Genomic DNA, 17,402 nt, shown 5'->3' with positions numbered 1-17,402 from the left:
GGATGTAAGTAAGATCATAATCCTTGTATGCAAAATTGTTATTTTTACTCAATTATCTTTATAATTATCTTGAACATAAGTTTATGATAACAACATCATATAGTACAATAAAGTGTAACTTTAACAGCTATTTTTGATTCCTTATTGTTATGGAACATGATAGGAGTCGAAACACCTCATCTTATCCAAATAACCAATAAAATTGTGTCAATGAATGTTAAGCAGCATATATTTCTCATTCTTTGGACATTATAAAGCATTTCCTGCCGCATAAGACAATCATATTCAGACCCCAAATTCTACATATTTTAGATTGTTAGATAGATATTCCTTTATTCGCAATCTATTATTCTAGCAAACGAATTAAGTAATAATAAATATTTCTCATTACTTGTCTTTAAATATTGCTTTGTCGGAATAAATACCATTGCATGCTTCAGCATGGATTCACTATTATTACCATTTTCTGGGTATTACAGAAAATTCAATCAAAAAATATTTTCTGCCTCTAAAAGTATAGCTTTTCTCTTGCATTCTTACATCTTAAAAATATAAAATACATCATCCCCCAGTCGAAAAGGAATAGAAATATTGGATGAATAAATAGAATGAGTCTAAAGGAAAGGCGTAGTAACTGCTTATCATTCAATTAATTATTCAATATACTTACATTTAGAAAAGCAAACTCGAAATACCTAAAATATTAAAGCACATACTGTTTCACAGCAGAAAATATTAGAATCTACCAACTCTACCTAAGTTCGGCTTGCTTTGCTTTGAACAGCACGCAACAACCCTGTTTTACGACTGACGAACAAATATAGAGCAGTCATATTTATAATCGTTTTCGATTGGTTTTGTCGGCTCCACATTAACTAGAATGCTATTTTGTAAAAAATATTAGACAAAAAAGTATAAAAGATTGACGATCTTTATATAAAATGGGGAAATTCAAAAACATGATGAAATAATTTATTTATTTTCAAGCATGAATGTACAATACACTGGGTTGCCAATGTTTGCCTTATTTCAATTGAACAAAAGGCTTAAAATCTTATTTCAATAGAGGGCCGTACTGGGGATGTTCTGGTCCACAATAGATCAGAAAACATTGTAAGTTTAACTTGTACTTAGCAAGTATCATGAGTTTCAATGATATTCATTTTTAAATATTCTTGTAATTCTTCTTTCTAAGGATATTCAAATAATTCTATTAGAAATGCTTATCTGAAACAAATTCTTAATTTTCAATGAAAACAATTTAATTTTACCTTAAATTTACTTGAATTTTTCACGTGTTATTACATTTCAATTTGTTTACGCAATTAGGACCTGGCATCTTCCAGGGTTACGAAGCGCCATTTTTCTATGGGCCATCGTTCGTTAAAATCCCAAAATATAATGTTTTTCATTGAGGTTTCTTGTACAAATATTCAATACAAAACGGTGAATTTTTTGGCGTATTTACTGAACAACAATACCACCAAATGGTGATATCCCCATCGGCGGCCATTGTTGATCAGTGTAATATTTGCATTCATATTATGAGTGTTTTGGAATTTATATAAAAAAAAATTTGGTGACACAATTTCGCTGAAAAATAATTTATATTGTTAATTTCCTATGCGCAATCCTAGTTCTTTTTAAAAAACAATAAAGTCATGGGTGTCAAATATCTATTCCTTACCAGCACAAAACATAATTTAAGTTCTCAGCTATTGAGTATCCGTTGTTTGCTGTATTGCCACTTCCTATAAGTCAAAAAAGAACTATTTATTCAAAACCGTCCAGCGCGTTTAAAATACGAAGGTGATTTTCCGTAAATTTGTTAATGTTAAGAGGTTCAATTACCTTCCTATTGTTTAACTGGCAATTTTTTTTACATGCATATCAGTTTTCGAGCGGGAAAAATTACCATACAAATGAGTTTTCCTGAATAACTGTTTTTAGAAAACTTGATTTGAAATTGAATAGGTATTTAATCAAAGACAATAACCCGAATATTGTGGAAAAATCGTAAAAATATGTTTTAAATTTTAAAAGAATAGTAATTTGCTATTTTGCGAACTTGTTTTTACTCTTAAACCTTTAATGTTATTTTTTTACCTTTTTTCCCCGCAAACAATAAAACTTCTTGTTTTGAAATATGTATCCAAAACTATAAAGCTTATTACTATAAAGTAATTAGATTATTATTGATGGTATGAATAAATGTACATATTAATTATTCATAGTTTTAATATGTTTATATGATTTTTATATGATAAAACCGTGTACGACATATGATAAAATCAACACGAATTGTATTGGGAATATAGGAAGTAGGAATCTCTAAATCCCATTGCTCTCCTAATTTAATCAAATTTTAAGAATCTTACAATTAGAATATTCATAAACTACACTAAATTAGTTGTATACCAATATTTTTAGCTGCATATGCAAATGAAATTTAATCTAGTATGCACATCATTAAATGGCTGTATATAAATTTATTGAGTACCCAGTTATTCATTACCAAAAATCTATGACTACAAGAATCATATATAAACTTAAGTTATGTTTAACTTGAGGCCACGATGATTGCACAAACATCGTTACGAAAATCCTACCAAAGCAATTTATATATTTCTAGAAATGGGATCGTTAGGCTATAATTTATCAAAATACTTGATCTTTAAGAAGAGTATAATTTTGTTGTGGCATGTCATACTATTACAAAAAACTTTAAACATGGACACGATGGTGACTAGTTATCATCCAACCCACGAGAGAAATACATTTTATTGATACATTGTATGTCATGAAAAAATTTCATTATACTAACATTGTTATCGGTCATAGATAAAGCTTGAATTGAAACGTATAGAACATGGAATTAAAAGATGAATAATTGAACTCAGATTCCACGTTGTTTACCTTACCAGTTGGATAAACACATATAGATAAATACGCGCATTATTTATATATTGGGAAATTCAAAACGACTGAATGAGTTTTAAAATTTCTAAATAGTACTCGTTGAACTTTAGTCAAGCGTTACTTACCATTATATACTTAGGTAAACAAAGTACACTTGAACTTCTGAAGAGCATAGAACACGACCAAGCATTAATCAGAAGAAAAGTCTCATTGGCACTCTCTATTGACAATTAATACTCATAAATATATTATTAACACGAGGATGATATTACGGAACACTAGCAAATTGTATATAATCCGGAATCTTTATCAGATATATATATAACAGATATTGAATGAATTAAGTTATCGTTGAAGTGTTTAATAAACTGAAGAATTTTTTCTATTTTAAAAATAAATCCGTAACATTGACCTTTATTATTTCAATTTACTGTCCTTAAAAACCGATTGAGTGGAATATCATTGTTACTTATCGATCTTTTAGATCGGTAAGTATGTTGATAGGTATTTGTCTGTTTGTCCGTTTGTCTGTCTGCTTGTCTGTTAGATGCACGCGATATCTCACGAAGGCTTAGTTGAATTTGCTCCAAATTTTGCATGTGCATTCATCAGATCTCGGACCAGAAGTCAATTGATTTTGGATGATTTATGTCGTATAATTAGCAAGTTATTAAATAATTAATTAGTGATGGGACACGCGGTGTCACTATACAGTCATGAATCGAAACCGCAGTTTCGATCGATAAGTCTTCGATCTCCGACCGATATTCTCGTTTTGTTATTGGGGTTTGATTGTCATTTAAATTCATAAGAATTTCCAGTGTTGCGAACTAAATTGGTGCACTTTTCCATCCAATTTCTTGATTGAATTAGTTTGAAATAATCTTCCACTGTCTAGAAAAAATGGCACAGAAATTATAGAACTTTATAAGCAATTTCAGATTTATTTTATTTTTCACTTGAGTAATCAAAAAGTTTCAATAATAAGTAATACAGGAATGACTGGGGTTTTTAAGGACAAATTGCTCCGTCATCGGGTCTTTAGGTGAGTAAAAAGAAAAAATAAATAAACAAAGAAACAAATAATAGAGAGCAGTGACAATACATATAGCAATAGATTCGGTTATATTACCGTAATCCCAGCACTTGATGGTTAAAAAAAAAATTCAAAAAAAAAATTGAATATAAAAATCAAAACAACGTTATGGAATTTTCCAGAGTTTTCCAGTTTTTATTTGCATTCATATGCTAAACAGAGAACTTCCCAATGACATTTGTGCGTGATTGCCATTCTAAATAATACTTGAAAAATAACTCATGTTTATACAGTAAAGAGGATTGCCTATTTCAAAAAGCTTCCACGAATTGCGGTTAATACCTTGAAAGCCCCTATTATTGTTTAAAAGCCGAGTGCTGACATACTTGGGAAATTCAACAGCACGGGAAAGTGAGCTTCCTTCGTCAGTTCGATATTCAATTATATTTTTACCAAACAAACTAAAATGAAATGCTCATAATAGCACATGAGCTTTGTGCGCAACTCCAATTTTTCAGTCAATTATCAAAAATAAGCCAAGTTTGATGATACCACCAATAGATAACCATTATACAGTGTTGGTCGTGATTTCCTTTAATTAAAACATATCAAGCACTTTTTTAATGTTACATCAAGCCACACTAAAATTGCGTGTAACGTATTTTTATTTTTATTTTTTTTTATTTTTTTGTTTGAATAAAAATGAATTACTTTCTTTTACTTTTTAATTCATAATCATTGAAGTTTCAAATGGGATTTACCTAGTTGAGTTGAATAATGAAAGGAAAGTAACTTAAATTTAAATTTATTGAATTTGCATATGAAGAAAATTTGGCATATTATCAAGAGCAGATATAAATGGCTAGTTAGTACAACGAATGTCGTGCAGGTATATGCGAGACCAAAGTTATTCGAAACTGGACTAAAAATATTAGGAACACGAGCTAGAAATATTTATTTGTTGTGACTAAAATTTTTCAAAACTAATCTAAATTTAGAATTTTTTTGATAATTTAAAAATACTATTCATTTATATCTTTGAAGATTTTAAAAATTAGAAGATTTTGAAGATAAACGGGTGCTAAGGGCAAAAAATTGGAAAACCGTTTGTAGTGAAAAATTGAGATGCTGTTGAGCAGTTTTGGTTTCTACTTCGCTGTTACATCGATATATATTAGAATATAATTTCATTGGAATTCTAGTATTTCATTACTTATTTATATCACTTATTACTTATTTTTTTATATTTATAATTATCTGTGCACTTTAATGTTTTTTCTTTTATAAATACTAAGCACTTGCGAAATGCAATAAAAATATTTTAACATAATTCCGCAGTTTCAATAATAATTGGTGTTTGTTTTGGACCTAAATTATTCAATAATGCTCACCAAAATTGACATGAATAAAGTTTTCGTCAACAAAAATAGTTATATTGTAGTACGTAGTCTATGTTGTATATAAAGTTTTCAGAATGTTCATGAATAAACTTAAAATATTTTATTTCAAAGTATCTTGTTTAATAACAAATCTTTCACACAGACTTGAAATTACGAAACATTCTCGAACTTCAATGTAATAACAGCACTATCAGTTAGAATTTTGTTGCCCACCTTAGTGGAAGATATCAAAAAAAAAATTATGCCATGTAGGAAATTCAAAGCAATGAGGTGTTTGGGAATAAATGCGTTGGTGATCTTTGGATTTTCGCGTTTTTGAATTATATTCGTTAGTTTTTAGTTGTTTTTCGGAAATTTAAATATAAGTCAATGATCACTTTGTCTTCCTATGAGTTTTGGTTTAATTACAGTAATCAAGAATTAGTGTAGAAATAAATGTGGTAGACTAGGCTAAAATTCTTTACCGGTACTTTAAAAAAACAGATTGTTGAATGGTATGAATTAGAATATTAGTTTGAAACAAATACCCCATTTTACAGGCAACAACTCGCAAAACCGCTCATAAAATAAGCACCGAAAATTTTAAAATAGTAAAGTATAGGAACAATTTTCCGGGGTCAAAGGTTGGGGAAAGGTCCATCCAGTGAAGCGTTCTGGCCAGATTATTTTACTCCGGCCGTATTTTGCCGACCACTGGGATACACAACCCTTTTGCGTGTGATAATCACCCACGTGATTCAAACCAAGGAAAGCACGCTGAGTATACAGTAATCAAGTTCACGATGCGCTGAACAAAAACAGGTTTCGCAAAATCGCCCCCCTATCGCCTTTTCGCCCCCCCTCTGTATCGTTTTCACCCACCGGGGCGCGATATTGCCCACATTGGGAATCACTAGAATAGATGACTATTGAATGAATTCATCTTATAAATGAGATGAACTCAACTCGAAGAAGAGTACGTATAAGGTAATGGGGTATGTCAGAAATCAGGAAACACTTTTAAATTAAAGACTTGATTATATTTTCTAATTGCTTACGCCTGAATATGCTGTTTCTATAATATTTTATGTTCTTTTGCATATACTCCATGAAGTAGAGAAATTAAATTAATTTTTCCAATTGTTGAAAACAGTCGAATATTTTTCAAACATGAGACAAGTAAGTTGATGCACAGTGAAAAAAATTCAGGTTCGATGTAGCGTTTAAATTTTTGCTTAAGAGCTACTGTCATGTATTGGAATATGTAAACATTTACTACTAAATATCAAACAAAGTATTTTATGTGTTAGAACTTTATTTGTCATTGAACAAGAAATATTACATACATATAATAGGTATTAATCAATGATAAAAAAGATATACGTCGCATTCCCAATATTTTAACATTTTTCTAAAATTTGTTTGTTGGAAATATAAATTCGTGAAACAATTTTATCTAATATAATTCCATGCTTTATTGACTTATACAAAGTTGATCAGTGTAAATCTGTTTATTCAACCTTACGTGATACAATAAATAAAATGATGCAACTTCCTTATTCATTGAAAATGTTATCTATATACACTACAAAAGCTCAACATAAAACGAATTATATATTAACTATCATTATAAAGGAAACAATTTAATGACTCAGCTATTATAATCTACTGCAGAATAAAGACTAGGTATAAAAAAAATATTGCTATATACATAAATTACCCGTTGCTTCTTTTGATAAAAGGATATGAATTTCGAAATACAGGTGTGTAAAAAATATATTTTCCCTGGAAAACACTTGGCAGAACAATTCAGGCGCCATTTTGCTTGATGAAAACTTCATTTAGCGTCATCGCCTTACCATGAAATTTATCTAGTATAAAAATCCTTTTACTAAATATTGCTGTATATTTGCCTGATATAAATCTTTCTCCATTCAGAAGAATCAAGTCATACTTCTCAGTAAATGTGTCAAAATAGAATATTTTTTTGCAAATTTATGTTAAGGTATAAAAAAAGTGATTATCGCATATTAGATTATTTGACTTTGGTGTCACTTAAATAAAATGTAATATCGTGTTGATAATTTTACATTTAAAAAACAAAAGTCACGAAAACGACTTTTTACATTTCTTTGAAGTTCGACAGTTATTGACAGGTCCCTAAATATATCTCTTTTTTGTGGTAGTCTTTGTAGGAAAACATGTTGGAAACACATCAGTTCTATTTTGAACTTATTTTGAGTATTTTAGTTCCTCTTCTACATGCTGCAACTCTACAATGTTTGCACAAGATCTTTCCTGAAAGTATTTTAGAAATAATGTAAAATAATTATAAACCAAAAATGATCCTAGCACAAGTCTAACCGGAAAGTCTTGCATGAACTACTACTCTACAAGTTCCAGTCTACTTACAAATCGAAATATACAGGAAATAATTATCTCGAACTAATACGACAGAAAATTTCCTACCTTTTGCATACAGGAAAGTACTGCAGTCGTAAGATCCACAAAAATGTTTGCGACAAGCATGTCTGAACCATTTAGGATATGCTTGTCTTTTCCTAGGCAAACTTCTCCTTTGTCTTGTTGAACTATCATCATTTTCGATGTAAGTTTTTTCGGGGTTTTCCAGCTGAAAAAAGAATGTGAAAATTTTCGTCAAACACGTGGTTTTTTATTAAGGTAGAATTTTAGAGAAATTTTATTTTTGGTACATTTATACTATAAAAAAGGAACTCGAATTTTTTATCTTACAGCAGTACTGGATATATTTCATATTTTCTATTCATTTCATTGAAGTTATAAGTTAAATAACCGCCCGGAATTAGAAGTAAGGTTTCAATAAACTTCTTTGCAATGCGTTGTATGTGGATGCTGTTAGCAAAGTTTAGCATTTTATAATAGAAATTTTCAAAACTGATACTATTTTTCAAAGTCAGATCGTACAAATGTTTTTTTTTAATTGATATTTTTTTCTATTCAGATTGAAAATTTTAAGCTAAGAAGTTTTCTACAAATGTCCTTAAACAATTTATATCATGCCTAAACATTAACATTTAGATCAACTATACTAGTCATAGATTTGCCTAAGAGGTGCCTTTAAAATTAGGACGTGGTGGATTTTAAATTTAATCTGATTTAAAGTTTGAATTTGTGGAAATGTTGCAAAATTTAACATGATCTACTTGAAATATTATATGTCCTGAATGACGTTTTATATTATTTTAATATATTTAAATTGGGAGGATAAATAGAAAAAATAAAAATGGAGATTTGCAACTCATTTAAAAACAACTTACCTTTTCAGCAAAGTTCGACATTCGATCAATGACAAAATATTGCTCGGTTTCGTCTTCAGGATATATTTCTTCCTCAAATGCAAAATCTTTTTTTTCGTTAATCACTGAAATTATAGAAATATATTTTAGCTATATTCACATATACTAACCAATATATCAAGTTAAAATTAATATAATTATTTTGCTTTCATATATATGATATTTCAAAATTTTCTCTCATTCAGTAACAAATGTAAGAAGTCAGAATTTGCAAAAAAGTGTCTACATATGATATATATACATATACGTCTATGCAATATAATAACAATGAACAAACTTTATTTATAAGAATATTATACAGACCTTGTTCACCTCCATTTGTTAAACTTTCATAATTTTCATCATATACATTGCCTCTCACCGTACAGAATTGTCCTAACAAAGCGAGCAATACTGCCAGAAAAATAACTTTTCCAGTTTGTACTTCAAAAACCATTTTGTCTGATTTTTTATAATTAGATTATCTCTAAAAATGAGAACGAATATTATTTTTTGGTTAAAAAAATCATTTTGAAGTAGAAATAGTTTCAAATAATCATAAAATTGAATTGAATTTTACAATTGCGAGTATCGGTATTTATAACTAGTTTTGAATATAAATGCTATTTTTTTGTTTATAATTGGTACTCTACATCAAATACAGCAGCCCTAAATACAATTTACAACACAACTTACTATAAAGTAGAATAGCGAAGGAAAACTTGAAGCGCTTATCGGATGAACAACGAATTTTTTTCGTTACGTGACATTGCGCAACTCAGGATCTTCAACGGATTATTGCTTGAAGAACAAAATGGCGAATGAAGCTGAGATTACCAAAAACGTAATGGCGTAACAGTATTTTTCCATTCTGACATCAAAGTGATAATCTAATCACAAATGTTAGAATGGTTATAATAAGGTTACATCAAATAAATGTCAAACACAAGCGCTGAATATACTTTCTGTATCATCCTAACGTCTATATTTAACATAGCGATATTACTAACAATTTTCCAATAATGTAGGGTTAATAATTTATATATATTATCAATACATAGTAAATAGAATCAATATTTCACAATTATTGAATGTAACTGTTTATTCTAGCAGAACGAATTCTATAAGACCATATTATGTGTACGTTATGTCAATTTTCCAAACCATTGCGTAAATCCGCTTTTGACTTTTGTTCTAATTTTATGGTCGACTTGTTTTGTCACGTGATCTCATCTTTGTCGAGCTTATGATTTACCGAAAACATCAGTTAGTCACCTGATATATATTCGCTAAAGGTCGTTACTTTCGGAACAGATTTATTTATGTTTTGTCGAAACTTTCGTATAAATATTATGAGATTGAATATTTTAGCTGGAAATATAAACAATTTCTTTTCTTGGTATAAAAATGAACTGTATAACAGTTCAATAGAAACCAAGTCGTTGACTATATGTTACACAATTGCGCGGTATCCAATCCCGAAAACTGTAAAATTCAATTGATGATGTAACAAATATTAGTCGCTTTAATTGTACATACAAACATCGGGCTAACTGCCAATCCAAGCTACAAATAATTGTTAGTTACTCAATGGGTTTGGCACGTAATTTCATATTTTCAGTCCCTGATTTATCTCGCTTGGTTGAGCATGGAAATTTGAAAACAAATAAATAAGGGTCCGTTGCTAAATGACATTAAATACTTTCGAAACTTTTATTACTTTCAGTTATTATTACTCACAAAACTAGCAACGGTTTTTATTTGAGAATTAGGTTTCTTAATTTTAGGATTACCAATTTCGATGTACATATGCAATCATTGTGTTATGTTACCCATTCTCATTTCGCGGCGAAAGTATCCGATAACTAAGACGAAAAATACGCTTGTTTGTCAGAATTATAAAACTAAGTAGTTTACGTTCTAACTTTCATATCCAGTTAATCCTAGTACAAAAGCTTATTATTTCGCGGTGTTACTGCACATATATTGAAATTTGCTAGTTTTTCGAAAAGTCAAGTTGCTCTGCAAAATATTCGAATGATGCGTACTTTCGCCATTATATATACCCAAAATATTGTCGAAAGCCCCCAAAATAATCCCGATAAGCGCTCAAATAGATTCTCTCTCGTAACTATGTTTGATCAAGGAATGTATAATATAACTGTATACAACCTATCAACGAATAGTCTATTGATAATGCATGAGAATGTTCGAATGAGTATACTTTCGCTGTTATATATATACTCAACATATTGCCGGAAGTCCCCAAATTGCCCCCGATATGCGCTCAAATAGATTCTATCTCGTGACTATTTTTTTTATCAAGGATGTATAACAAACCTGTATACAACCTATCAACGAATAGTCAGTCTATTGATATTGCATTCGAATGTTCCAATGAGTATTCTTTCGCCGTTAATATATACCCAAAATCTAGCCGAAAGCCCCCATAATGCCCCCGATAAGCGCTCAAATAAGTTTTATCTCGTGACGATTTTTTTAGCATACACCTGTATACAACAACTCAACAAAAAGTCAATTGATATTCATTTATTACTTTTTTTTTTCCATAAATTATAATTGTACGTTTTTATGTTTGTAGAAAAAAATCGAATGTTTCACGCAAAAAAAGACGTTGCTCATATAGATTAGAAGTGCTAACATGGTATATTATTTTTTTGAAATTTTACTGTATTTAATATATATAAATGGTTATTTAATTGTAGAGACAGGCGGTTACACAACTGCAAATATTGTGATAACAAAACGACATAACTCTACAGGATTTTGGATTTGAGAACACTGTCTATAGTTCTCATTCACCTCGAACATGTAGCCATAACTATACTTTCGACAATGAAGACATGTTTTATCAAATGCTATTTTGCAGTGCGTGAAGTATATAAATTGTAAACTTCAATGTAAAAAAAGGAAAATAATCCGAAAGCTATAAAATATCGCTGAGGACATGCATGGCTTTCGTCATTTATAATTCCAATATTTGTTATGTTATGGTTACGCATATTCAATCCAAAATATGCCAATTAGAAAAAGCAATCGATATACACAAGAATCAAGTACTATTTATGAAAAACGTAATCTTTCTGATTATGTGTTTACAGTTTAACCCGGCAACTTTCGACTTCAACGTTTTAAGATGAAGAATCTATTAAATCATTTTGATAACAATTAAGTTTGTATTTGTGTTATATCCAAGCTGAATCTTTGATTTACTTATTATTTGTTACCGTTATGGATAAAAAATGCTACATAATACCACAAAATCGAATAATTTTTTAAATGCAAAAATTTTGAAATCGTTTTGGAAAGCAAGTATATTAGAAACGTGAAAATGTTGAGCACGATAGAAGTTGGGACATGCCGAACAGATACAATGACCAGTTGTTTAAAATTGGGAAAGTCAAAGATATTTGCATTTTGCAAACTTGCATCGATCAAATGGGGGCATAAAAAGTACCGAAAAGAGATCTCATATTTTGATAAAATTCGCGTTGCCGCGCATGAGTGAAACGGCGATGAAATTTCCCGAGTTGTAGTTCATTTTCACAAAACATTTAGATTTGCCAACACGACACGCAACCTCAAATATACTAATTATGATAAAAAAAAAATTACGGGTAGAAAATAAAAAACATTCGACACAATGCCATAACTCATTTATGTGTTACATTTTTTTTTTAAATTGTTATTTGTGGGTGACACAATGCATTTATACTCACTGATTTTTTGGATACCGACGTTGGTACAATAGTGTGTTACTTTAAGGACATTTTTCAATATACATATTTGAAAATCAACATTATTAGATTTGCTTGGCCTCCGCGTAACTCAGTTTATAGACAAATATGGAAATCACCAAAATAATTATAGTCAGTCGGTGAGGAAGATGCAATACAATTTCACTCTATGTCTTCTTACAAGGCTCTTTACAAACGCCCATAGTTAGGAAAATGATGATTGGAATATTCAAAACATTTTTATAAAATATATCTTTGTGCGTATCGGTGACTTACACAAGCATTCTTTGGAGTGAAGATGTAAAATCGCTTCATCAGAAAGATAAATCGCGTACGTAATTTGGTCCATGGATAAACTGGTAGATAAAATTTAGCAAACAAACATAAAAAGGTTTAAATGAGTTTTCATTATAAGTTAGTACCCTTGGTAACAACTATGAAATCCTGATCAGATATTTGTTTCACTTTTTAGCGTGATAATAATAGCGCAAGTGACGTCATCACGTTCGTCAATGACCTCGCGCAACCTCAGTGAAATGTATTTTTGTTGTAAAAGGATATGGAAATATACCACTTTCATCAATATTATAATACCAGGAAATAAAAAAAAATCAAAATAGATTGCAAAAATTCTGTATTTTTCTAACCACACATTCGACTATTTATTTGGTAAGAACACATTTGTATAGCGGTGAGCAATCAGAATGGTTTATTTTTAGGTCTGGGAATTGCTAAAATTAAATTCATTTACCAAAATTAAAACGCAAATTACTTGCGTAATCTATATAAATAGAATTTAATAAGTTACATTTAGGGAACTTGATAAAGTGATTAGGTAATGGCTCCGTACATTTTAATGCGTCTGTCCCAAGGTTCTTTTGTTTGCCACAAGGTGTGACGTAAATATGTGGAAATTGCATCCTTTATCTCTAAGGCATAGGTTTTTCAAGTGCTCCATGCGGAGCCCCAGGGCCCCACGAGAGAAACCTAGGGACTCTAATAGCTATTCGTTTACTTATTAGAATACCGCCTTGGCTAATTTTGTAACTGTCCAAAGGAGCAATAACAGCATTAACAAAATTAGGCAATGGTAGCTTCGAAATGTGGATACAGTGCGGTGATTCAAATATGACATTATCAATAAATTCCAATAGATTATTTTCATTTTTATAAATTTATTGTGGGGCTTTAAAATAATGGTTTACCTGTTCAGGGCAATATAACACCAAATGTTTCAGAACCCTTGGTCTAAGTAAGGTATACTACAATGTCCCTCAAAAAATTTCCTTTCATTTAACATTTGTCATTTGACACAAAAAATGACCAAACTCAATTAATATTTCGAAACATAATGAAACTTATTTTATATCCCTGTGTAGAGGGTTTGAGTACATTGTCTTTTCTAATATAATAATTATAACATATTTTATTCATTGATGTACTTCATTTACCGCAAACAAGCACGCACTACTGACTTTGAAGATGCGTAATATCTGGTGGTGGAAATGTTTGTATTGAAGCGAAAGATACCAGTTAACAATTTGGCAATTTCACAGTTCCGTAAAATGATATTGCGTCCCTTAGAAAACAGTTGTAATTTTACAAAAACATTTTAACACAAATTTTAAATTCCCCGAAATTCTGAAAACTATTTTGTACGCAATAACTATGCAATATCCAAACGTTATCACGACCAAAATAAGTTCTGTGTCTTCAAATGACCTTTCAATTCTTCATAATTTAACTGTGTATTCTAGATAGTGGGTATGAAGAAGTTTGGTATTGTAAAGATATAGTTACTCGTCGCTAAAGATGGAAAATACCGCTGGTATTCGTAACGTTGGGCAATATGTATGAAATATCCCATTTAAGATTGTGAAATCGTAGTCCATCATTGGGCTTTTAGTCGTGTGTCACATGAAGAACGATTCTTCACCCGACACGAATGAAGCGCGTTCATAAATTCCGCCAAAAATTTTTTGCTTTATAATTGTCATAATGAGACACGTACGATGGTTGGGTACCCATTGTGTAAGTTTCCAGTTTCGCCAGCGTCATAATTCTTCACGAGATTTGTATGGGACGGCGCGCCTGAGTTCCCCATACAAAATTGCGTTATAATTGCGACCGACCTTTGTCTGGGTTCTTTAATTTTAGATTGATAATATTCAATCACGGGTCTGGAGTAGAGATGTACCGATACCACTTTTTTCGCCGATACCGATACCGATCCGATACCAGCTAAAAACGCCGATACCGATACCGATACGCCGATACTACAAAAAGGCCGATACTACCGATATTCCGATACCGATACTATGTAAATATTACCTAATTAGGTGTGCTGTGTAGGGCAGACGGGTTAAAACAATGGTCTTTGAGCGTTGTTCATAGCACACATTATTTCAGATCGAAAAAGAGATCTATCACATAATATGAAATTGATGTTTGGCATCCAGATGCTTTAACTGATTAAGATACACGCTAGTAATCTCGGTGTTCAATTAGAAAAATCCTGAGCCGGGATGTCCACTGTCCACTAAAAACAGGTGAATCCTATTCCCTCGCGGGGATGGGGACAAGTATGGCTCATAGCTCACGATCTCTCCAGACAAAAAATAAATTGAAAAGTAGTATTCCAACTTATCTTTCAAAACATTCTGGACCAAATCAAAAAGGTAAATATATCGGAAATATCGGCCTTAATCTAACCGATACCGATACATGGCCGATACCGAAATAATGACCGATATTGCCGATACCGATACCCGATACCGATACATCGGTACATCTCTAGTCTGGAGTCGTATAATTTCCTTTGCTATTTAAGTTGAATGAGGTCATAAACCATTGTCTGGAAATGAATTTCCAACTACGATTCGTATAATAATAATATATACTGATGACCCAGCAGCCTTTATTTAAACAGACAGCAGATAACAATAATAATTTATAAACGATTTAGGTATTCTTAAAAATAAAATATGCAAATATACGGCATTTTAGTTACTTTTAAATAAATATTTGAAATCTGAAAGTCTAAAAAAGCCCACAAATTTATTCCTATTTTTAACGGAGGTATCTCTCTTGAAACCCTGCTATTGCATCCGAGTTATCTGATCATTGCCCAACCAAAAGTGAACGAGTTTGTGCCAATGATAAAGTGCATGGCTATTTCGGGCCTTTAATGGTTCATGTAAGATATTACTACAAGGTGATTATTCATCTTATAAAGTAATTCGCCTAAAACGGGTAATCGGTAGTTAAATGGAATTCCGGGTTAATAAGACAATACTAACAGGAAAAGTATAAACGATTGTGTGAAGCAAGTCGCCATTCTAATAAGGGACCTAACGTTTTAGTATGACACTACTTATCGTATTCATTAATTCTTATACGTGTTAACTCCTGAAGTAGAATATTCACTTCCCCGATACGCATGGACCGTGCAACAATCAAATTGCAGTTAAAAAGAAATTGGAATGAAGTTTAAAAGTTGTTATTTATCTTATGTAATTTGAAGATTGAAGGCGCATTTATAATAAAGAAATTGTGAATAATTTGTAATCAATGTAACGACTATTTTTAAAAGTGAAATATGAACTGTCTATGGCTATGCTGACTTAATGAACTGAATTTTACGCGGCGCTTTAAGGTCTTCGAATTTAGTGACACCCGTAACAATCCAATGAAATGAACCGAATGAATATTTTAATCAAACTGGTCAATTTTTGTTGAAACACATTTTACCTTCAAAGGTGATTTCATGAACCGTTGCTAAAGTTCACATAGTATTTGGCCACCTTAACAAATAGTCTCTTTGTTAGGCAGTGAAATAGGATATACCTTATACTTATTTATATGTGCTGTTGGGGATATTTATTTCGACAAGGTTCCATGACTCAGCATAACTTTGAATAGTTTGAAAATTCCTGTTCGGCGCTACATAATAAGGTAATCGTTCAGATGTGCATGACTTGTTGCAAAATGGGGGTTTTCAATGCTTGCAAGAGTTATATGTCTGATGATGCGAGGCCAGTATGAGGGACATTTACCATTTCCTCTGTTTCCCAGCATAACCTTAATTTCTGCTCATATGTACAAGTAATTCAAAAACTCAATAGTAATATTATCAAATATAAAATCAATAACCAATGGTCGGTTAAGGCTTTTTTCACCATACACGAAAAACAAATAATTCTGATAGACGACCAAACGAGAGGCCGTTGAAACTATTTAACCAAGTCTTCTTATCGGTTTCTGCCTCTCCGGAATAAATATGGAAATCATATCCTAATCGGAAGCATTTGCAAAGATTTGCCCTCAAACTGAAATTAAAATGAAATTCAGGCTGATTGTCAGCGACATCTGGCGGAATGGTCCAAAAAAGAAATTCAGGTATCAAAAACATGACGACTGCCCATAATACAATTTTATTAACAACAAAAGTAAAATGATTGATACCGAAAAACGTTGAGAGAAAGAGCAAATTCCAGTGGGTTTTACTACCTACTGAATAGAGCGCAGAAGAGCGCAGTGGAGCGCAGAAGAGCGCAGAAGAGAGGGAAAGAGCGCGATACAGCGTAGAAGAGATGGACATTTTTCTTTCATTATTTATTAGCGTCCGTTAAATTTTAAACAACTTGATGGGAAACAGTATACAGTGGTAGGGAATGATCACGAGTTTATATCAGTAATCTTCAACATCTTTAAATATCCAAACATGACGCACCCTAACCTGGTACACATACTGTGTTCAGGTTGAGCGTCATCTTGGTGCACATACTTCATGACGCACTCTAATCTGGTACACATACTGTGTTCAGGTTGAGCGTCATCTTGGTGCACATACTTCATGACGCACCCTAACCTGGTACACATACTGTTTTCAGGTTGTGCGCCATCTTGGTGCACATACTTCATGACGCACTCTAACCTGGTACACATACTGTGTTCAGGTTGTGCGCCATCTTGGTGCACATACTTCATGAGG

The 17,402-nt window shown here is 31.4% G+C and overlaps 1 protein-coding gene across 1 annotated transcript; it reads right to left on the bottom strand.

Moving 5' to 3' along the window:
• Nucleotides 1-6,640: 6,640 nt before the first annotated feature.
• Nucleotides 6,641-9,137, bottom strand: LOC120342022 (uncharacterized). The gene is made up of 4 exons (XM_039410674.2): nt 8,976-9,137; nt 8,634-8,737; nt 7,804-7,966; nt 6,641-7,632 (listed from the first exon to the last, which is right to left on the bottom strand). The coding sequence occupies exons 1-4, from the start codon at nt 9,106-9,108 to the stop codon at nt 7,556-7,558; spliced, it is 477 nt and encodes a 158-aa protein (XP_039266608.2). The 5' UTR covers nt 9,109-9,137; the 3' UTR covers nt 6,641-7,555.
• Between the last annotated feature and the right edge of the window lie 8,265 nt (nt 9,138-17,402).

The sequence above is a fragment of the Styela clava genome, chromosome 3 (genome assembly GCF_964204865.1).
Source record: "Styela clava chromosome 3, kaStyClav1.hap1.2, whole genome shotgun sequence".
NCBI lineage: Eukaryota > Metazoa > Chordata > Ascidiacea > Stolidobranchia > Styelidae > Styela > Styela clava.
This window is presented reverse-complemented; position numbering and strand designations above follow the sequence as displayed.